Here is a 23,998-nt window from a genome sequence, read left to right as displayed (position 1 = left end):
ACCATGCGAGCTTTTCTCCCCTTGGGTTCTGGGAATCAAGCTCAGTGAGGCCCTCATCCTGCAAGGCAAGCACTTTCTATCACACTGTCTACTTTTTAATAGTCTCTTTGGTATTGATTTACTTCTTTCCAGACTGCTCATGTTCCTTTTTCTTAGCAGGGAAGCTGTTTTGTTTGTGTTGCCTGTGTTTTCAGGACAGGATGTCATGTAACCCAGGCTGGCCTTCTGCTTGCTCTGTAGAGGGATTTAACCTTGAGCCCTTGATCTCCATCTGCATCCCAAGTGCTGGCTTTCAGAACTTGTTTTTAAGCTGAGGGGTATGCCTGAGGGTGGGGTCTTGTTTAGAACACCTCCCATTCTGTGCTAGGTCAAGATTCCCACACTGTAGGTCTCCTGGGGTCTGCCCACGCAGTTGTCGGCACTGACCTGGGCTCTGCAGACCTGTACAATAGAAGAGCTTCTGGAGAGGTAGAGACAGGAGTGTGGGTAGGTCTGCCGGAAGGCAGGGAAGAGTTACCGGACAGCCAGCATTCTGAAAGTTAAATAATCCTTGAGAGCCTTTGAATTTTCTCTTCCCTGTGCTTTTTGGTATTGAATTTTTACTTGAAAAGGACATGAAAAGATATGTTAAATCCCCCACCACACCCGGCTCCATTCCCTTTGATAATCTTCTGGCTGACTTTTGGGACACACAACCTAAATTAACTCAGTCAGCTAGAGTACAGTTTTGTTTAGGCCAAGGTGCACTTGCTGCCTTCCCATGTAGGACGTATGCATAGCTTTAATGGTAGCACTCCCCCACCCCAACTAAGTGGAAGAACGGACACCAGCAACTTTAATGGTTTGTATGTAAGCTTTTGTGTATTTTAACACAATTAAAATCATGACATCTATCTGGTGGCTGTAAGTCCCTGGAGGTGAGTTAGTGGGAAACGGAGATCCGAGGGAGAGCTGTCAGTTAGCCAGTGTGTACAGTTAGCGCCTGAGAGCACTGCAGCGTGGGAGCCTTATCTCCTGACTCTCAGTGCTCCTCTTCCCTCCTCCTCCCTCCTCCTCCCTCCTCCTCCTCCCTCTCCTTCTTCCTTCTCACTCTTCCTCACTCCTCCTCCCTCCTCCCCTCTCCCTCCTCCTCCTCACTCCTCCTCCCTCCTCCTCCTCCCTCCTCCCCTCTCCCTCCTACCTCCTAAAGCAGTAGGTGAGAAGTTTGCTAGGCGGCCTGGGAACCTATAGACACTCAGGGCAGGTACAATCTTCTCAGCTTCCTCTCACACTGTCTCTGGATTATTTACAGCTGAAGGCAGGTACAATCTCTACACAGCAGATGGCAAATACATCTTCAAGGAAAGAGAATCTTTTGATGGCCGAAACATTTTAAAGGTCAGTAACATGGAAGTCTTTTGTCGCATCTCCAAATGAGGAGGAAGCAAGCTGTCACCTTTTAACATTGATGTGCGTCCTTCTGCTTCCTGTGAAAGGTTGCCAAATGCTGTAGTGTAAGAGAGAGGTGTTGGGGGGTTCCCTAGGTCCGTCCATCTGTCCTTCCACCCACCCATCCTCTGAGCACCTCGAGAGTGTTTGCGATCTGTAACTTAAGACTGACGTTCCCAGCTACTTTGATACTTGATTTGAACCCAGTGAGCTTTACTTTATACTCTAGAGGTTTGAGCTTGCAGTTTTTAAGTGAAGAAATTGTTTTGATCTAGTACATTTTTTTTTTTCTCTTCACCCACGGAGTTGCTCTCCAAGGTTACTGCTAGTCTATTTTTACTCAGGAGCAGCCTGTGTCCTAAAAGGTAGTCAGTGTCTGACTGCTGAGACCTCACTGGTCTGAATCACAGCCATCTCTGAGACAGAAAATGCATGGCATTCTGCTGCCCTGCATTTCTGTCTTCTGCACACTGCCTCTGTTCTGGCTGCTCTGTTGGGTGAACATGCTGTGGTTCCTCTGGGCAGAGACAGACAGACAGGCTTTTGATAATTCATATGTTTTCTGATGGTTTAGGTCACATGGCTTCAAGGCCATGACTGTTTTCCAGAGGTAGAGAGGGAGTGCATGTCTGTTAGTCACAGTACTTCAGAAGAACAGAATTGATATTTACCTGTATATCTTGTATAAATCTATTTCTTGATGGAAAGTTCAAGATAGCCGATGTGTCCATGAAGCTGGATGTCTCAGCTGGTCTTCAGTATCTACTGGAATCCCAGAGAAGTAGGTTCTCATACTATCGAATTTGCTGACAAGAGTGAGGGCATGCAGACAAAGAGCCAAAGCTTCCTTTGTCCATGGTCTTTGTATAGCTTGACTCAAAGGCATGGACCAGATTAAGGGTGGTCTTATCATATCGAATGATCTGGATTTAGATGACTCAGGCAAGTAAAAAAAACTCTCATAGTTGCATCCATCCCTCACAGGTGCATCCTTACAGGTGTGCCCAGCCCTCACAGGTGTGTCCTTACAGGTGTGCCCAGCACTCACAGGTGTGTCCTTACAGGTGTGCCCAGCACTCACAGGTGTGCCCTCACAGTTGTGTCCTGGCACCTTTGGTTTTAGTTGACTCCAGTGTAGTCAAGATTAGCCATCACAGTGTGTAACGATGGTCAGAGCTGCTGCATCTTAGGTGTGCTGGCTCTCACCCCTCCCTTCTCTTACTTCCATTCCTTTACCTCATTCCAAAGGTTCTTTCCAAAAAGTTCCTCCCCCCTGACTTGTACCACAGGCTGTTTGAGCTTCATTTGAATTCCATGAGAACCAAGTTGGCTTCAAGCCATTCCTAAAGATCTCTTTCTCCATTTAAGAAAAGAAAAAGAAAAGATGAAGCAACAAAGCCAAACATAAAACCCAAGTGTGCCTGACTCAGTGAGGAGATGGAGGAAGGAGCATGAGGAGATCAGAGTCCTCCACACCCATACGGCAAGTCCGAGCTACACAGGACTCTGGAAAACCAGAGAAACAAACAAAAGCAATGAACAGAAAATTCTCAAATCAAGTCAACAGAGGAAGTTTCCTGCCATGAACCACCCCGTGGTGATGTGAGTGTAGCTCCCTCTAGTGTTGACAAGCCACGGTACCCTTCCTCATGCCTAGGCGGGTTTTGAGCTGAGCCCAGTTGGAGTTTGGAGACCATGTAGTTTCTCCTTTGAATCTCTAACACAGGATCCACTGTGGCTAAACTTTTGGGGAAGCAATTTTAGCTAGTGGCACAGACTGGGATTTCCAAGAATACTCAGAACTTTTGTGTTTAGCATTTTCCTGCTGCTTTGTGCAAGGGTAGCCCGTATCTAGGTGGAAATCATGAGATGTTTGAGGTCATGTCAGAACCAGAATGATGCCTGATTTGGGGTAGAACAGGTGTTCAGTGTGAGCTGGAGGCTGGGTCCGAGCTCCATCAGCAAAATAATGACAATCAAAGCTCTGTTCTGAGTACACCAACTGTACAAGACACTTCCTGACTCTAAGGTGAGACAGGTTATGACTCAGTCCTTGCTTTCAAGAGCTCCTGCCTCTGGGTGCAGGGCAGGTTGTTAGGCAGTGACAGCATAAAATCCTGGAAGAGAAGTGCCCTGTAACCAGGGGCAGCACATCCTCTAATCTCTGTAGTTCCTCTTAGTTTCCTTCTTAATCATTAGCTTCAGGAGATAGAACATTTCGCCTGTGTTTTAACCAAGAGAATGAGATCTCTTCAAAACTCAAGGCTGTGGGTGTAATTGCCATATCAGCCCGGCCTACATACACCCTACGTAACTGTAGGCTACCTACCACCTTTTAGATTTGCTCGCTAACTAGCACATGAGAAACCATGTTCTCTGGAGCCCTTGAAATAAAGGGACATGTTTAGAAAACAGACTGGGAGTTTTATATTTCAATGATGAAACTTTTCTTATTTTAATTTTTTTTGTTGTTTTTTTTGTTTTTGTTTTTGTTTTTTTTGTTTTTGTTTTTGAGACAGGATCTTATTATATAACCTCTGTTGGTTTGGAACTCACTATGTAGACCAGGCTGGTCTTAGGCATGAACCATCATTCCTGGCCTATTTTGGATTTTAAATTACAATTACAATTACAAAGAGACCCGAGGACATCTTTGGTTTCTCCCTCCCACCGCAAAGGTCCCAGGGGTCCAGCTCAGGTAGTCAAAACCAGCAGCTGCGTCTTTGGAATGAACTATCTCACAGGCCTCAACATTATTATCTTAAGAAAGAAAGAAATGGCGTTAACAAGATAGGAGCTGACTGGAGTAGACAGACAGGCTAACCGGGTTGGCCACAGAGGAACCCAAGCTTTTGTAACGCACTAACAAGCATGCTAACAGCTCGCAGGCCAGGGAGCAGGGCGTCTTCGGAGGCAGCCTTGGCAGAAGTCAAGCTCCTCAGCTATTCATGCAGAAACAAAGCTGGGAAGAGTCATTGCTCATTGCTCCGAGAATTTAATGAGTGCTGGCTGATTGCTCTGCTCTGCTCCAGGAGGGAGATTGGTCCTCTTGGCTCCGTGGAACAGTGTGTGTTCTCTGTGCCTTTAGTAATAAGAACTCTCTAATGGCTTTGGACACAGAAGGCACTTTTTTCTTTTATACAGCTCTTCTCGGAGCCAGAGAAGCTGTAACTGACCAGTGTCTGGTTATTCCTAGTTAAAACAAGACTTCCCGAGGGAAGGCTCTGGAAGGAGGATCTGACAAAGAGCTTTTCTGTGTCGTTCAGAGAGGACACGGAGAGACCATAGCCAGCCGAGATGTTTTTATGGTGTGCTGACGGCTCCAGGAGGGCGCATGCATTAGTGAAGATGGCCTGGGCAACATTAATAGGATGATGTCCCTGAGAGTTTCCATTTCTGAGAGGTGGCAGGAAAGATGCATTGATATAGCCATTGGCTGTGAGGCTACTAACTGAAGAGACAAGGCTGACCTGAGGACAGCAGGAGCTAAGGGAACTGACTGACAGCCAGGCATGGTGGCCTTCTGCTTAGAAGTAGCTTGAAGCATCAGAACCAGTCCTAAGACCCTCCGCTCACCAGACTGACTGCAGGCTGAGGAAGCGGCCCTGGGTAGTAAAGACAAACCAGGGCGTCTGAGAGCCCATGGAAAACACTGCAGGTCCCAGAGCAGAGGGCACTGCCATTTCCTTAAACTTCAGAAACTCCTGGTGCAGGCTGAGTGACACGGGCCAGTAATCCCAGCCATTCAGGAGCTATCAGGAAGATGGCAAGTCCAAGGTCTGCCTTGGCAGCTTACCGAGGCCAGGTCTCAGAAATCCCAAAACAGGGCTGGCGGTGTAGCTTGGTGGTGATTGCTTGCCTAGCATGCGTAAGGTTCAGTCCTTTGAACTGCAGGGGAAGGTATGTTTTAATCCTGATGTGCTGACGAATGTGTGTGACTCTAGCACTTGGGAGCTGGAGCCCAGACAAAAGGATCTCCCTGTGTTTAAGGCCATCCTGAGCTACGTAATAAGCTCCAGGAGAGCTTGGGCTACAGAACGTGACTCTCTCCAAAACAAAACCACTGTGAGAACCGCAAGGGAAGCCTGAGGGACATTTACATTATTGTGAGAGGGTTTTAACTTAGGAGGCAGGCACCATTAAGTGGGTATATTAATTTTAATAGTTTCCCCTTAAACATGGCTTCAGTCCTCATCCACACTGAGTCTGGATGGAGTTGGTCGGGAGCTGCCTCTCCCAGGATTTCATCCATCTTTATTTGATCGTGGGTCGTTCTTAGAGTCCTCAGAGGAAACTGGGAAGGGTAATGCATTTCATTTATTCTTTTATTTTTACAGTGAGCTTTATTAGGCGACAGACTTGTGACTGTAGCACTGTCGGGCCTTGATGTGCAGAGGGGGTGGAAGGAGAGACAGACCCTGCCCTTCCAAACCTGGGAGAGGAGTTTCCTTAGGAGAGAGAAAGCTACCTGTGTATCCTAAAGACGGGCAAGCCTTCAGAGAAATCTCCAGAATGAGATTTCAGTGAGGCCGTTACCCAGTTGTCATGAAGGAAGTTTGAATTTCATAAAGGAAGTTTTTTCCTGCAAATGTACATGGACCCAGCATTTATGTACTGTTTGACAGAATCCGAAACAGTGCAATGACTGGCCAGGTCAGGAAGTAGAGCTCACCCCACACCACGCCCCTGACTGGCTCTTCAGTCAATGTGTCCCAAGGTGTTTAATATTCCCAGGAAAGAGCCTGGCTTTGAATAAATTCTTGATCTTATTTGAAAGATAAATTCTTTTGCTTTTTGAGAGATAGGATCTTGCTCAGTATCACCTTAATTCATGGCAGTCCTCTTGGCTTGCAAGTGTGTGTGTGTGTGTGTGTGTGTGTGTGTGTGTAGACATGAGGTAAAAATTTCATTTTTTTAAAGATTTATATAATCTTGAGAAATCTGGACTTATGTGATTATTTTTTAAATCTTTATTTATGTGTACATGTGTTTGTTGGTGTGTATACCACATGTGTATGTGCACACAGAAGCCAGAAGAGGTTGTTGGTCCTGGCCTTGGAGTTACAGGAGGCTGAGATCCACCTGACAAGGATGCTGGGAACTGAACTCAGCTCCTCTGGAGGAGCAGCAAGTGCTCTTAACTCTTAACATCTCTCCTGCACCTGTGTTTGTTCGTTTAATAAACTTCCCTTTTTAGAGTGTTCTAGGTTCACAGGAAGGTGAGCAGAAAGCAGAGCACCCCCTCCCCAGTGTATCTACCCGCAGCCCCTGGTGGCCAGCCCATAGCAGTCCATCAGCTCAGAGTGAACCTCAAGTCCATTGTTTCATGAGGCTCACTCTTGCTTTTCATTGCACAGTGTGGGTGCATCCACCTCTGCAGCAGCAGAGAAGTCTCAGTCTCCACCCTCCTTTCCATCCCTCCCTCCCTCCCAGCCACTGAGGGCATCACAACTCTGTCTCCAGAAGAAATCACAGCCGCAAGATGCATTCATGTTCCCCTCACACCTTTTCTTTTTAATAATTATCCTTTTTAATAATTATCTTGTTTCATGGGCTTGAGTACTTTGCCTGCAACTATATCTGTGTGTTAAATGCATTGCATGCCCGACACCCACACATGTCAGAAGAAGGCATTGGATCCCCAGAACTGGAGTTGCAGACAGTTGTGCAGTGCCATGTGGGTCAGCCCTGGCTTCTCTGAAAGAGTATCCGGTACTCCAGCCCCTCTTGACGCCTCATTCTATTGCTGAGTGATATGCTGCTGTCTAGATGACCCGTGCTTTCTCCTTCACCTCATTCAAGGACTTCTTGATTGCTTCCAAGTTGTGGCAGTTACACATAAATCTATAAATGTCTTTGAATAAGTAACAAAGAGCACAGTGGCTGGGTCATGTGTTAAGAGTGTGCTTAATATATTTTTTAAATACCCAGCTGTCTTTGACAGGAGCTGCATCATCTCGGATTCCCACAGCAATGACTGAGATCTCCTTTGATTCTGTGTCCTTGTCACTTTTGGTCTTTTCAGTGTTTGGAGCATGGTTCATTCTTTCTTGTTTATATTCTTTTAAAGTCTCTCTCTGTGTGTATAGTGTGTATGTATGTGTGTAGTGTGTTTGTGTGTGTGTAGTGTATGTGTGTAGTGTGTCTGTGTGTGTAGTGTGTGTGTGTGGTGTGTGTATGTGTGTAGTGTGTGTGTGGTATGTGTATATATGTGTAGTGTGTGTGTGTGTGTGTGTGTGTAGTGTGTTAGTGTGTGGGGTGTGTGTGTGGGGGGGTGTGTGTGTGTGAGAGAGGGCATGTACTTGGTCCCCTGGTCATCTTGCTGCTACTTTCCAAGTTCTGCGATTACAGGCATGATAGATGCATTGTGCCTGAGGGATCGTCTTTCCAGATACCATGTGTATCCTCTTTGGTGGTTCCTGTTCAGGTGTTTTGATTCATTTTTGTAAAGAATGGAATGTTGGGCTGAAGATGACTGGGCAGTTAAGAGCACTGACTGCTCCTCCAGAGGTCCTGAGTTCAATTCCCAGCAACCACATGGTGGCTCACAACCATCTGTAATGGGATCTGATGCCTTCTTCTGGTGTGTCAGAAGAGAGGGACAGTGTACTTATATAAATAAAATAAACAAATCTTTTAAAAAAAGAAACAGAACAGAATGTTCATTCAGCCAGAGTCATTGTCTTGCTGGTTGCCCCAGTTGAGTTTTGTTCCATGTTGTGGCCATTGCTCCCTTATTAAAAATCAGTTGATTTATGTGGGCTTCTTTCTGAGTCTTCTGTTGTATTCCATGTGAAGAGTTGGAAGCCTTGAATGAATGTGTATTTTGACAAGGACAAATGCCTCAGACCCTTGGGAGTTGGCAAAGCCTTCTTCCTATGTGTAGATGTTGGAGGTGTGTTTAAAAAGACTAGCACCCAGCGATTCCTCTTCCCAGAGGACCACACCCCGAAATTGCTCCCTTATAGAGACCCAGCTAGACCAGCTCACCTCCCGTGTCCTGCTGCACATGAAGAATAGGCTCTGGGTTGCTCTGCAGATATCTGGTGCCCCACCAGAGTGAGCACAGCCCACTCATCCCAGCTTTTCTGTCGGTGCTGCCGTGAGTCTGTCCTTCCCTGTTTCCTCATTGCCCGAAGTATGGTTTCCAGGAGCACATGGGGTGTGGTGACTGCACTCCCTGCTCTTTCTGTTCACTCCACCTCCATCTTCTCCTCCTTCACAGCAGGGCTCAAGCTTGGCTGCCATTGCTCCTCTGACTGTTCTTCCATATTGATTTGGCTATTTTGGTTTTTTTCCTTTCTCAGTAAACTTTAGAATCATTTTTTTTTGATTTCCATAGGATTATTTTTCTGGTGGTTTGATTGAAGTTGTTTTAAATCAATAGATCAAGTTAGATTTGTCCATGAATTATTTAGTTTTAGGGTTTTGTTGTTGTTGTTGTGGGGTTTTTATTTGTTATTTTTCAATAGAGTTTTGTAGTTTTCCTTAAGTAGATACTAAGGTACTACTTAATTTTATTACCTTTGTATCTTCCCTTTTGGGGTGTTAGTAATGAAACTGTGTTGTTGTTGTTGTTGTTGTTGCTTTTAAAAGCTTTTGCTTGTGGATGGTTTGAATGCCTGTCTGTCTGTGCACTACATGCATTCCTGATGCCCCTGTAGATCAGAGGATGGTGTTGGACCCCATAGAACTAGAGTTACTTCTGGCTGTGAGTCACCATGTAGGCATTAGAAATCAAACCCAGGTCCTCTGGAAGATAAGCCAGTGTTCTTCACTGCTAAACCATCCATCTAGTCCCCACCACCACCCCTTGTGACACAGGGTTTCTTTGTGTAGCCCAGTCTGGCCTCAAACTCAAGAGTTCTGCCTGCCTCTGCCCCTGCAGTATTGGGATAAAAGACATGAGCCACCACTGCCCAGCTTCCAGCCTCTATATTACTGTCAATTTTTGATTGTTCGTTGATGATGAATAGAAAACTGAATTTTGAGCATTACTCTTGTGTCTTACAAGCTGGTAGATATTATCACTAAGTCTAAGAAAAGTGTTGCTGTTGTTTTTGAGACAAGGTCTTACTATGTAGCCATGGTTAGCCTGGAGCTTGCTATGTAGACCAGGCTATCCTCCAACTCAACAGTTCTGCCTCCTGAATGATAGGATTGAAGGCATGCACGACCATGCCCAAGTTTTGGACTCTTTAAAGATTTATTTATTTTATGTATATGAGTACACTGTAGCCGTCTTCAGACACACCAGAAGAGGGCATTAGTTCTCATTACAGATGGTTGTGAGCCAACACGTAGCTGCTGGGAATTGAGTCAGGGCCTCTGGAAGAGCAGTCAGTGCCCCTAACCACTGAACCATCTCTCCAGCCCAACTTTTGTATTTTTTTATGTAGCATCTAGGTCCTAGAGCATCATGTCATCTGTGACAAAAGACAGTTTATTGCTTCCTTCCAAATATGTCTTCCTTTAACTTTGTCTCTTACTTCCTAGCTGGGACTTTGAGTGTGGGTAAACGGCAGGCATGACAGCCTCTTTGCCTTGCTCCTGACTTAGCAGGAAAATGTCAGGTTTCTCGATGTTTCCTATGGTAGCTGTGCAGTCCCTTTGTTCTGGGTTCTAGTGTTTTATGACTGGAGCTTCCTAAGTAGCTTAGGCTGGCCTTGAGCTCATGATCCTGCCTCAGCCTCCCAAGGGCTTGAGCCTCCACATTTGTTCCACACAACACCTCCAGCGGTTTTTCTGTTCCAGCCCCATTTTCCCTGATGTCCTCCTCCTCGGTGCTGGGATTAAGTTATGATTCTTGTGCCCTCCCCTGTCTCTTGGGTGACTTTGTGACCTAACTTTCATAGTAGGCCTAAGAAGAGTTACTGACTTTTTGGTTAATTGAGATTTTTACTTGTTTTAATTTTTATTTGTGTGTGTGTGTGTGTGTGTGTGTGTGTTCTTGTGTGGTGTGAGTACAGGTTTGCATGAGCCATGGTGTGCATGTGGTCCTCAGAGGACATCTTTCAAGAACTGGTCTGTCCACTGACTGGGAGCCTGTGGTTGAACTTAGGCTTGCTAACTCAGGCCTTAGGCTTGCTAGGCAAGAGTCTTTATTATCTGCTGAGCTGTCTCACTGACTCTTGTTGACTTAAAGTTGACTCTAAACTTTTTTCATTGTGGACCAAAAGCCAGGAATTTCACAGCTTTAAAAAGGTGTTTATTGAGGGCTAGATATATATCTCTGTTGGTAGAGTGCTTGCCTGGCGGCGGGCACTGGGTTTGATCCCCAATACCACATGAACTAGGCATGCTGGTACATGTCAGTAATCATAGCACTTGTGAGGTACGGGCAAAATAGTCAAGAGTTTGAGGCCAGCATGTGAGACCCTGCCTCAAATAAATAAATATATACACACATAAAATGCTGATTGCAAAGCAAAATTATTAGAAAGTATATTTTCTAACTTGACATATTTTTTTACATAGTAATTCTCAGCTCAAGCATTCCAACTCCTGGAAACTGCTTCTTTGTTACTTGGCTTTTTAAATTTGTTTCCCTCAAACCTCAAACATTAAAAAAAAAAAAAATCCCTTGTCTGCTCACTAAACCCATTGCATTATGGGAAGATGAGCACCTGCCCCTGCACTTGGGGCTAAGTCACTGTCTCTGGATTCATGCTGCATATGGTGTACAACTTGAAAAAGAAAAGTGTTTTTGTTTGCTTGCTTGCTTATTTGTTTTTGAGACAGTTTCAAGTAGCCCAGGCTGGCCATAAACTCCACTGTAGAGCTAAGGGTGACCTTAACCTTCTGACCCTCTGGCCTCCACCTCCTGAGCGGTGGAACGTGAGCACTACCATTGGTTAATGTGCTGGACTGAAGCTCTCTATAAGGATTCAAAACTTTTAATCTTACGTAGTAAAGTAACAAAGCAGATGTCAGTTCTGTCATCTTCTTAGTAAATCATCTTTATTGATGTTGTACATAATGACTAGAAAAAGGAACATCACTGTGACAAAGCAAACAGCCTTTGAAAATACGGTGTGCATGTTGATCTGGTCCGAAAGGTTTTCATGCAGTTATGCTGATGAGCTCTATTTCTCTCTGTCTGCTGGTCATTTACTTTTCTCTCAGATGCTGAGACCTGATAGCTGTATGTAGTGTGATTTGCAGCTTTCTCACCCTTACTGAGTAATTCCGGGTTTTTCTGACAGACAGGCAGCTCCACAGCAAGGCTTTCCTGCTTACATACAAAACGCAGCTCACTTGACACGCCATCAGAAGTAACCCTGGTATTCACGACAGTCACATGACCAAGGCGTGGAGGGGGCAGCTCTGAGGGGTTTTCCTGTATGTATGGATTGTGTTGTGGAGAGCCAGCATACCCACCTGCTCACCCACCTGCTCACCCACCTGCTCACCCACCTGCTCACCCACCTGCTCACCCACCTGCTCACCCACCTGCTCACACTTGTATTCCGTCAGGGGCTGGGGGAGCGATCAAGGAAACCTGAGCAAAAGGGGAAGATCGAGAAATTGACAACAAAGATCCTTAGTGCAAAAATTATTTGTGCTCTCCACACATGAGAGGCTGAGGCAGGAAGACTGCATCAGCTTGAGGTCAACATGGGCCATATAGTAAAACACAAAACAGAACTGTAATTAATTCATTATTTGGTTCTTAAAAAAAAAAAAGACAAGGAGACATCAAGGTTAGCTTGTGTCAGGAGTCTGAGGACTGTAGTGTTGGCAGGCCTATGGCAACAGCAAGCAACGTTCCCTCTGGAAGAGTGGACTGTCCCTCTGTCTTCAAGGAGCAGTCCTCCACGGAGTGGCCAGCAGGCAGATAACAGAGACTAGGCATCAAGGGAAGCGTTCAGAACAGAGTTTAGCAACTCAGTGGAGAGGCGCAGACTGTCAGCCACAGACTGTCAGCAGGACGGCAAACTTGGACTGGACTCAAAGAAACGAAACCAAGCTTGGAGTTTATCAGAGAATCGGGAGCCTTAGAAACGGAAGGGTTCCGGGCATGGTGAGGCACACCTTTTATCCCAGAAGCAGTTGGTTCTCTCTCTGTGAGTCCAAGGACATCCTGGTCTACATAGTGAAGGGAAGGAAGAGAGGGAGGGAGGGAGGGAGGAAGGAAGGAAGGAAGGAAGGAAGGAAGGAGGGAAGGAAGGGAATTGTCAGAAAAATATTAACCCAGGACAGATGTAGCAGAACATATCTGTTATCCCAGCATTCGGGAGGTTAGGCAAGAAGATGAAAAGTCCTTGGCAAGCCTGGGCTACACAAGCAAGACTGTTTATCAACAAAACAAACAAATTGTCTGCTTACTATTTCATATTAGAGCAAGCTGTCAAGAAGCTAGCAGGACCTTTCATTCGTGTTTCACGTTCTTGTAAGAAACCATGGCAGCCTGGTGGTGGTGGTCCACAGGTTTAATCCCAGCATTTAATCCCTCCCCTTCAGGGAGGCAGAGGCAGGTGGATCTCTGGGTTCAAGGTCAGCCTGGTCTACAGAGCCAGGACAGCCAGGGTTACACAGAGAAACCCTATCTCAGAAAACAAACAAACAACCCAACAACAACAAAGAAAGAATCAGAGCAGTAGGTGGCTCCGTAGGTAAAGGTGTTTGCAGCGTAGGCCTGGTAAACGGAGTTTAACCCCTAGAACCCACAAGGAGAGAGCATGCCACAAAGCTGTCTTCTGGCTGTCACACCACACATGTCCTGTGGCTCCAGTGCACACACACATACACACACACACATACACACATACACACACACACACACACACACACACACACACACACACACACACACGGAGAGAAGGAGAGAGAGGGAGCAGCTTCAGTTGAGGTGCCAACAAAAGCTTGTACTTCCAGAGGTTAAGACATGTGTGGGGGAATGGGGGTGGGGTCAAGAGTTTTAAGACCAGAAGTACATAGCAAGACTTTATCTCAAATAACCAAAAGCAAAAGAAAGAAAAGTAATTATAGAAGTCTGTAGGCATGGGCATATTTTAGACAGAGCCATAAACCGGAACAGTGGTCTACAGTGAGCCTGGTGACCCAGAGTGACCTGGCACCTGCTATTTGGTCCTCAGACCAAGAACAAGCTGAGTGTTTTTCAGCTATGAGCAGGACAGGGAACACATAGGAAGGATTACAGGACATGAGCAAATCCTGTGGAACTCAGCTAATGTGAGGGCAAGGCTGTGGCACAGGGATGGTGCCTTCTCTCACCTGCTGTGCACGAGGCCTTGGTGTCTCCAGCGCTGTGAAAAGCAGACTCCTTTCTGTGTGCCTCACATAGCCATCCTGGAGCACAGTATGGTCACATAAGGACCTGCTGGCACTGTTGTGACCAAGGGTGTGTGGCCATCTGGCCTTTCACAGAGGTTTGCTGACCCCTGACTTAGAATTTAGAGCTTAGCTTAGTCATCTTTGTGTGTGTGTGTGTGTGTGTGTCTGTGTGTCTGTGTGTCTGTGTGTCTGTGTGTCTGTGCATGAGTGTATGTGCTTGTGTGGAGGCCAGAGGTCAGCATCAGGTCTCCTTGGTCACATGTCACATTACTGTTTGTTAAAACTTCTGTACCACTAGTTTTTCTTTTCCAAGAACTGAGTTGCTTAGTGTGTGAGCATGTGTGATGTGGACTTACCTCCCCAGCCCTAGTTAGTTATGTTTCACCTCTGCATTTGTTGGCTGTTTGTTCGTTCGTTTGTTGAGACAGGGCTTCTCTGTGTAGGCCTGGTGTCAGATCTGCTTCATGATGACATATATCACAGTCCTTCTGAATCAGGATCTTACCTTGTAGTCTGATGCCCTTGAACTTGGGATTCTCCAGCCTCATCAGTTGGTGTATTTAACGGGGCCTCAAGATGCAGTAAGAAGTTACTGAGCAGTTAGCAGGCAACATTCAATGAATCAGTACTTGGATCTCTTCTCAGAAGTTTAAGATTTGTTTTGGGAGTACCAGAGGCGCCGGGACCAAACTCACCTTCTTCTCTCCTGGGCGCTAGAATTACCAACTGATGCCAAGTTCATTCTCGGCATAAACAGCAGTAAGATGTTTAAGCGTAGGAAGGAGATTGTGATGAGATGCCTTGTCAGACGATGGGTGGGGTTCCTGGCTGTGTTAATGATAAATGTGGTTGGTCTTCAGGGGTGGTGGCAAGTGTCTTAACCCACTGAGACACCTTGGCACCTTCCACCTCCATTCTGGATGACTGAGCTAGGAGCTTGTGGGAGTGGCTGGGAGCACTGCCCTCTTTCCAGTGCTGGAAGAGCAGTGCACGTCAACCTGACGGGTTTGAGAGACAACCCTTAGAGCAGCTCCAAGTGCTGCAGTCTGTCTCTGTTGCGTGCTGTTTGGAGGAGGAACAGCCAAATCCAAGCAACGTTTCACCCACACATTTTTTCCCCGAAACTTGTGTTCTGTGTCCTGGAAGCTGAAGACTCTAATGAGGTCTCTAACACAGACTAGTACAGCTAGCTGTCAGCGAGGTGAAGCCACTGTCGGGCTGAGTTTAGGCTTAGCCGGTTGCTGGTTTTGACAGAAGCCAGCGTCTGTTCTGGGAAGATACCCCCTCCGTGTGCTGTGGTTGGCTTCTCCTGCAATGCTGCTTCTCTCCTGGCTCTCTGCCAGCCACAGTCACTGCTGACTTCTCTTTGCAGCAGCATTGGAATACTCCCACATGTTGTCTCAGCCCGGGGGGATGCTGACACGGTTCTACAGGGTCTAGTCAACACAATAACAGACATAGGCCACAGTATGGCAAAGGCAGCAAGTGCAGAAAAAAACCCAAGAGGTTGCCATTGCTGTTCCGGGACCCGCTGCTGGTTCTACTCAGAATGAAATATGTGGTGACATTTATTGATTAACTTCTAAGCATAAAGCACCAGCTACAGTGTGCTCATGCACATAAAATAAATAAATTGGGCTGGAGAGATGGCTCAGTGGTTAAGAGAACTGAATGCTCTTCCAGAGGTCCTGAGTTCAAATCCCAGCAACCACATGGTAACTCACAACTATCTGTAATGAGATTTGATGCCCTCTTCTGCTGTGTCTGAAGACAGCTACAGTGTATTCATAATAAACAAATCTTTAAAAAATAACTAATTTCCATTTGAAGCAAATGTCTTAAAAATAAATAAAATAAATAAATCTTTTTAAAAAATGATAAAGAAGATAGATACCCAGTGTTGGCCTCTGGAGTTCACATGGGTGTGCCCTGAAAGCCTAAGTGCACACCCAGCCTGCACAATCGCACGTGCAATCACACACACACACATACTCACACACTTCTGACTGAAAGAAAGCATGGTGGGTAGCATATCACACACATACACACACACACTCACACACTTCTGACTGAAGGAAAGCATGGTGGATAGCATATCTCACACACACACACACACACACACACACACACACACACACACACACTCATGCACTCCTCACTGAAGGAGAGCACCATGGGTAAGCACCCTTGTGGTACTGCTATGTGGTTATTGCTCTGAGCGTTAGGGACCTGTGAAGCTGGTAGCACTATGAAGCCGAGATAGCTCTGAGGACAAAACTCCATCCATGAAATCATTTTAGAACCAAGGCAGAGCATTCTTGTCAAAAATTAAAAGCCAGAGAGAAAGCAGTCTGCCTAGAAATCCAGCAGAATTCCAATTGCTCTGCCTTTTAGATTGTCATGGCTTTCAGCATCCAAGGCATGCTTGGGCATGATAATGCTCTTCCTTCCAAAAAGCCTTTTTTTTTTCCCTTTAGGCTTGTTTGACAACTGGCCACACCTTCACAGAGGGAAGGTGGCTGTGGGAGTGTGACCGTGGGGACATAAGTGGGTGTCACAACGTGTAAAGCTCTGGTGTTGGTACTGAAGGCATGTGTCCTGTGGCTCCTGCTGAGGTTCAGTCTTGTCTAATGAGGTGACAGGAACGGAGCTGATAGCATGTGGCAGTCGGCCTTCTAGCTTGCGAGAGCTGTTTCTAGCTCAGCGATTATGTGGACAGCTATTGTTTGTGCATATGTAGACACCCTGCTGCCTGAGGACATCTGATCTGCTCTCACTTTGGACCCCATCCCTGTGTTGGAGAACTGAGAGTGGGGCCGGGCTTCGCCCCTCCTTCCCCCATCGCCTTTTTCTCCATTTGCTACTTTGACACAGCCAACAGTCAGGACTTGGATGCCCAACCTCCCTAAAGCCCCAGGCCAAGAGTCACTTATGTCTTCCTGTGTGACAAGCTCTAGGGCTTCACTTCTGCTGACCCGAACTTCTTCTCTGAGAACCCCCTCTTACCAATTGAGAACTGTTCTGAGCACTGTCTGCGGGAGGTGACCAGACAGGAAATAGAAATTGAGAGTGGTAACAACGTTTAATGAGCGCCAGTTCTTCCCATGGCTGCTGTCTGCAGACTCAACCCTGGGTCAGCTCTGAGACAGCAGCCACCCTCGGGGCTGGCATTACAGGCTTAGGGACTGAGGAGTCTCTTAGCCAAGCATCTGCCAGACAGTTTACTATGGTAAAGCAGTAACAGCCATGCCTCAAGGTAGGATTTTCTGGGGAAGAAACTTGGCAACAGATCAAGCTGCCATTGGCCCATCTCAGATGCCAGCTCTCGAATGTCACCATGTGCAGCCTGCGCGGAGGTCAGGCACAAGCTTTCCAACCCTGTCAGCACAGCCTCCCGTCTTCACCGCCTCCTCCCCCTGCTCCGTGATTTTTCTTGCTACTTTTCAAAATGGAAAGGCCCTGCAGGGAAGAGAAGTCCCTTAGCATTTTGCATATTGAGGTGCTCAGCAGAACTGCCTGGCATCCTGTTTGTATATATCGGTTTTAATTCTCTCTCTAATAGGTCATTTGGTCTTAACAGCAGTCTCAAACTTGATAATACTTGCATCAGCAGCGAGGTGCAGGCCAGCCGTCCAAAAGTGCAACTCCAAGTGATTACTTGCAGAAGGTTTTATAGCTTTTCTTCCTTTGCTCAGTTTGCTGCCTCCCTAGGAGAAGTCAGGCTATAAACAGACCTCCACACTCCAGCAGAGACCTGCAGGTGGCTGGGGAGCAAAACAACAGGGAGGGACAGGAAACTCCTCTTCAGAAGAGACTCCATCTCTGACCTATGCACCAGAAGTAGGAATGGCATCTGACAGGGTGAGGCACTGTACCTGAGGAGGTGTGCCTGTCCCCGTGTGCACACACAGCCTGAGGAGGTGTGCCTGTCCCCGTGTGCACACACAGCCTGAGGAGGTGTGCCTGTCCCCAGTGCACACACAGCCTGAGGAGTGTACCTGTCCCCGGTGTGCACACACAGCCTGAGGAGTGTGCCTGTCCCCGTGTGCACACACAGCCTGAGGAGGTGTGCCTGTCCCCGTGTGCACACACAGCCTGAGGAGGTGTGCCTGTCCCCAGTGCACACACAGCCTGAGGAGTGTACCTGTCCCTGGTGTGCACACACAGCCTGAGGAGTGTACCTGTCCCTGGTGTGCACACACAGCCTGAGGAGGTGTACCTGTCCCCAATGCACACACAGCCTGAGGAGGTGTGCTTGTCCCCAGTGCACACACAGCATGAGGAGGTGTGCCTGTCCCCAGTGCACACACAGCATGAGGAGGTGTGCCTGTCCCGTGTGCACATACAGCCTGAGGAGGTGTGCCTGTCCCTGATGCGCACACAGCCTTTCGCACTTCCCTTATGGAGGTTGCTTCGGATAGCACTCCATCCTCCCACATACTGTCCTTGGCTGTGCTCCTTGGCTCTCCGTGAGAACACAGTGTCCTCTTTTTATCGGCTATTATTGGCTATTGTTATTGACTCTCTCACCACGATCACTGCAGTCTCAGGTTTCAGACTAAAAGTAACCTGTCTGCCGGAGTTAGGGCTGAACTTGAAGATGACAGGAAGATAGTAAAGCCTTGCCAAAAGCAATGCCTTTTATTCTGAAGTAGATGCTGCTGTCCCGGTCTTCAGAAGTATTGCAGCTCTATGAGGCCAGATTGTGGCTGTAAAGATTCCTAGTGAACCTTCTCTTTTTCTCCTTTCAAGGAAAGTGGCGTTTGTCTATGTCTGTCTGTCTGTGTATTTCTGGAGTGATTGTTGGCAGGAAGTAACAATAACAAACCAGAGTGTGCCACAGTTTGGCTCCGGAATGTCCCCCAGATTCCTATATGTTAAAGTCATGGTCCTCTAGCTGTGGTGCTACTGTGAGGACAATGGTTTTAGGTGGCAGGGCCTACACAGAGGGAGTGGGTCACTGGGTTGTGCCCTTAGGTCATGAATCCTTCGTGGTTCTCTCTCACTTTCTGGATGCCATGAAATAAAAAATGTCCTTTACTTCACAATCAGATGTGGCGTACTCTGCTGCCACAGACTCAGCACTGAGGCCATGTGACCATGGACTGAAATCTTGGAAACCACAAGCCAAATAAGCCTTTCAGCCTCTCGAGTTGATTGGCATCATAGCAATGGAGGAGCACATCACTCAGAGCAGTGACTCAGCAATCTTTCTTCTGGAGCAGTGACTCAGCATCCTTCCTATTGTAAACATAGGCGTCTTCATAAAATATCCTGTTTAAAGGTGGAAAGGTTGTGGCAGAGAATAGCACCGGACATTGGGGAAAGCATGTAAGCCTTGGTTAGCTAAGACACTCGTAGGTCCTTCTCAGAGGAATTGTCTCCATGCTGGGCACGTCCCTCAGCCTCCAATACCCAGGCCAGTATCTCTGTCCCTGAGCCCCACCCTCAAGACATTTCCATTTTCCCTGTTGCGGTGAAGGGATGAGTCTGTGTGTAGGAATATGGCTTGCCCCGTATGAGCAGGCACAGCCTCTGTGGGCACCTTTAAGCAGATGGAGGCCGTTGGTCCTGGATGTGCCTGCTTCCCACCTTGTCTTTCTGTTCCTCCATTGCTTGTTCTCATAGAAGAATCCTTGTATATAGCCAGAAGACAAGGTGAGCGAGGAAGGGTTTTGATGCTGCTGCTGCCTGTTTTGTTTTTCAATACAGGGTTTCTGTGTAGCCCTGGCTGCCCTGGAACTCACTCTATAGACCAGGCTGGCCTCTAACACAGAAATCCATCTGCCTCTGCGTCCCAGGTGTGTGCGCCTGGCTGTTTGAGGAGTTTTAAAACATAGAAGCTTGAAAAAGTATGTGTGATCCTAACTACAAAATAGATTAGTAATTTTTTTCAAAATTGATTATATTTTAGCCTGTTAATATATTTCTTTACAAGTTTTCATGACATTAGTTGTGGTGGGGCTGTGGGGTGTGTATTTGTGTGTGTGTGTGTGTGTGTGTGTGTGTGTGTGTGTGTGTGTGTGTGTGTGTGTGTGAAGTTCAGAGGACAACTTGTCTTGAGTCTGTTCTGTCTCTCGGTCTACCATATGAATCAGTTTGGTGTTGCGAGCTCCCTTTGCCCACTGAGCCCTCTCACTGACCCTGGCATTAAGATGTTTCTGTTTATTATGTAACATCTTTTTTCTTGAGACAAGATCTCATCCCAGGCTAGCCTCAGTTGTTTCTGTATTGCTGAGGATGGTTTTAACTTCTGCTCTGCCTGCCTCTACATCTGAAATGGTGGGTTTTCAGGTCTACATCACCATGCTGGGCTCATGCTGTGTTGGAGATCAAACCATTCGAGGTAGGCATTCTGCCAATTGAGCTGCACCCTCATCCTTACTGCCTGACATCTCAACCCTGAATCTGTGGGCCTTTTTTGTGAAGAATGCTTCAGGAATCTACCACTTTTAAATGTTTTTGTTGGGGGGAGGTGTTGATTTAGCTTTCTCTTTAGTTCTTATCACAATGAGGTCACAGAGAAGGCACTTAATTGGGAAGGTCAACCATATCCTCTCTCTTCAACCCATTTGTGGGTCCACTTAACCCTCATATTTCAGGGAGAGGGTCCAAGGGCTTGAACTTCAGTCAGGTATGGGAGGATGTGGGTGTGATTTAGAAACAAGTCAGAGTTGGCAGAGAACTGGGAGCTGGCCCTGTCCCTACCCCCAAAGCAGAACTGGGGCTAAGAGGTGTAATTGGCAGCAGAGACATATGACAGCACAGAACAGGGGAGACAGTGAGGAGCAGCAAGCAGGGACCCACAGTCTGCTGGGAAGAGGTGTGGTCTTGGTGAGGGGCAGGGTGCTGTGCCAAGACACCTCACTAGTCCCAGGCTTAGGCTGCCTAAGCACTGAGTGCACGTCGTCCACATGGCTGAGTTGCTCGAAGGCTAAGCATGGTTGGCTGCTTCCTGGGAAAGCAACTTTACAAATGGCTCTGTGCTCTCACAGTGGCTTGGCCACACTCTGTCTTCTCAAGGGAAGTGTTTGTTTATTGTGGCTTTTTGAGGCAGGGCTGTCCTGGAACTCACTCTATAAACTAGGTTAGCCTTGAACTCACAGGTCTGCCTGCCTCTCTTCCTAAGTACTGGGATCAGAAGCTTGCACCACCAGGTAGGGAAGGTAAGTGACAGGCTGACACTAAATAAGTAGGAATGTTTATACTCTTGAGGCCATGATGGCTAAGGACTGAGCAGTTCTAAGATGCCCTTATGGTGTCTTCCTAGTGACAATATTCTCCAGAAAGTGGTTCTAACCCTAGAGTTTCTGCGGAGGGGAAGAAGGAGAGTGGAGCCAAGCAAGATGTCACTGTGTACCCCAGGCTGACCTCAAACTCACGGAAATCTTCCTGCTTCAGCCTCCCAAGTACTTGTTTACAAAGTGTGAGCCATCATGCCCAGCTCCTTACCTGAAACTTTTATGCTGGTGTTTATGGCCAAACTGCAAGTTTTTCCAGTATTTGGACCCTTCTTCTTGCTTCTGATGCTGACTATAAACTTGGCCAGAAGTGCCTAGCAACCATGCCTGGATACAGAGCTGACTTGATGTATCTGCTAGGATTGTCAGCCTGTCACTTTTAAAATCACTAATGGCTTCCAGTCCAGTTCCCTTTGAAGGTGTTCCTGTCTGAAGCCTCCGGAGTCTGGCCATGGCTGCTCACATTTCTGTTTGTCTGGTCTTCTAACTCTTACAGAATCAGCCATTGTACCAGGCTTTCAGCATTCTAAGCTTTTTAGACTAGCTTCTCCAAACACTTGCAAATCCCTTCCCCCCCAAAACAATAATCCCCAGAGCTTTCAAACCACAGTGAATCTGAGCAATGGGCTCCCACTTCTCCAGTGTCAAGTGTGTGTGTATGTGTGTGTGTGTGTGTGTGTGTGTGTGTGTGTGTGTGTGTGTGTGTGTGTTAAATCATCACTGCAATCCAGTACCTGACAAGAATAACTTGTGGGAGGGATTTACTCATTTATTTATAATTAATTATTATTGCTTTTTGGTTCACAGTTCAGAGTTCCAGCACATAGTACTTGGCTTTGTTAACTCTGGGCCATGGTGGCACAAAGCATTATGGCAGCAAAGGGTCGAAGCAGAGATTGTCCAATGCATAGTGGACAGGACAGAGGAAAGAAAGAGGCAAAGGGCATGAGTGGTCTCCACACACACTTCTAGTAACCAACTTCCTGTTAGATCCCACATTCCTGAGGTTTCAAGAACCTCCCAAAATGACACCACCAACTCAGGGCTGGGCACTGTGGGGACATTTCATAGTTAAGCCATAACACCCTGAGACATGTGAAAACATGCTTACAGGTGAAGGGTGGGATTTTCTCCCAAGTTGTCGTTCTTGGATTCAGATTTGTTGTTCCACCAAGAGCATGCACACTGCCTCTTGGTCACAGCCTTCTGTTGGCCAGGATGCTAGGCCCGCTACTAGGAGCTCTTAAATTTATCTCGGAGTCAGTGGTCCTCGGCTGTCCCTGTTTCTTATCTCTTAAGTGAGAACAATCATGTTCTGCTCAGGTTCTCATCACAACAACTTTTTGAAGGGTTAATGAGCTAGGATTTGTAAAGTACTTTCAGAGATGAAAGGTGTTATTTAAGCTCTGTACTGGGAGTGCCTTCCCAAGGAGCTCAAAGTGCTTGTCACGCTGTCTTCAGTTATCCTGTTACCTGCCTTCCCATGTGGGGAGGTAGGTGGGCAAGCGCTAGGATTAAGTATCAAATAGTACCATTACTGTTACTGTGCTCTGTAAACAGGGTAATTGTGTAAAGGTAGAAGTTGGTAAAACAGTCTGAAAGTCAAACACTGGGAAAACATCAAAGTGTAGTGCATTAGGTGCTCCTTAGCACACACCCCCACTCCACATACCCCACAGGCTTCAGAAGACATGTGAAAACAAGAGAAAGCACCCTCCCTTAGGGGAGGGACCAGCACAGCCTCAACTGCCTACTGATGTAGTTCAAAACAACTGCTTAGCTCATCTTTAGTTGGACCAAGTACATTGGAATGATTAGTTCAACTTATAGGTACCAAGAACAAGTTATACATTATGTAGGGCTTACGTGATGTATGCTTCCTTCCATCTTTCCTCCCTTCCTCCCTCCTTCCTTCCTTGGTTCTTGGGGTTGAACCGGAGCCTCACACCTGCTAGGTAAACTGTCCACTAAATCCCACCCTCAGCCCCGTCACATACTTTAAATTTCCATTCTGAACCTTAAAAATGAGTTTCCTCTGACTGCAGTTAAGCTCAGTAAGTCCATCCAGCATGAGAATCACCATTTTCTTAAAAGAGGAATCTTTGGGCCATCCAGTAAAGCACTGGGCACAGAAGCCTGCTGGCATGGGTTCAGTCTCTGAGACCCACAGTAGGAGAGAACTGGCTCCCGTAAGTTACCGTCCGACCCACATGTGTCTCTGGCACATGCATGCCCCCACCCCAGCACACACTCACAGACAAATACTAATAAAGAAACCGTTTTATTTGAGTGTCCGTGTGCAAGTGCATGTTCACGAATGAGCGTGTGTGCACAGGTCACTGACAGTCCTCAGGTTGATTCTCTCCTATCTTTTTCTAGGTTCTGGGATTGAACTGAGGTGGTCAGGCTTCAAGCATCAAGTGCCGCTAGTGACTGAGCCAGCTTACTTTCCCATAAATAGACTGTGTTTTCCAAAGAGGGATCTTTAAGGACTGTGAGCACTACTTTGTCTGAGATGAAGAAGGGACAGGAAGCCCGGCAGGCTTGTTCCCTACTGGGGACCAGCCTTCCTTTACTTCTGTACCTTGAAGTCACACTTGGAGATTTCCAGTCTCAGTTTTACAGCCTCTCCTGGTGTCTGATGGTTATGTCACCAGACTAGGAGGAAAGAGTTGAGGGTCCAAGGTGAATTCTGGGAAAAATGACCACAGTCAGCTCTTCAGTCTTGCCGTTTGTTTCCTTCCAGTGTAAACCACTGTGTTACTAGAAATCAATACTTCCCTCTGTGCTCTCCTGAGGAAACAAACTAAAAATGGTGGCTCCACAGAGTAAGAGAGCATAGGGCAGCAGGGTACTTGGAATTGTTTTCTGACAGGGCCATATGTAGCCCAGACTCATTTCAGACCCTCAGTCCCCTGCCTCTCCCTCCCCAGTGCTGGGATTACAAATGTGTGTGTGTCACGATGCTGCCTAAGAGGGTTCAATTTAACTTTGAGTTCTCTGTCAGAGAACTCTTGGGTTATTAGTTTAGT

General features: G+C 46.8%; 1 protein-coding gene across 3 annotated transcripts in view; it reads left to right on the top strand.

The window, feature by feature from the left end:
• Window positions 1-23,998, top strand: part of ASCC1 (activating signal cointegrator 1 complex subunit 1) — an 87,863-nt gene that overhangs the window by 55,050 nt on the left and 8,815 nt on the right. For all 3 annotated transcript variants that reach the window (XM_080937580.1, XM_080937578.1, XM_080937579.1), the window contains exon 9: window positions 1,292-1,377. In XM_080937580.1, coding sequence (XP_080793706.1) covers window positions 1,292-1,377 — 86 coding nt within the window. The remainder of the gene's footprint in view (window positions 1-1,291; window positions 1,378-23,998) is intronic.

This window comes from Micromys minutus (genome assembly GCF_963924665.1).
Source record: "Micromys minutus genome assembly, chromosome: 25".
Classification (NCBI taxonomy): Eukaryota; Metazoa; Chordata; class Mammalia; order Rodentia; family Muridae; genus Micromys; species Micromys minutus.
This window is presented reverse-complemented; position numbering and strand designations above follow the sequence as displayed.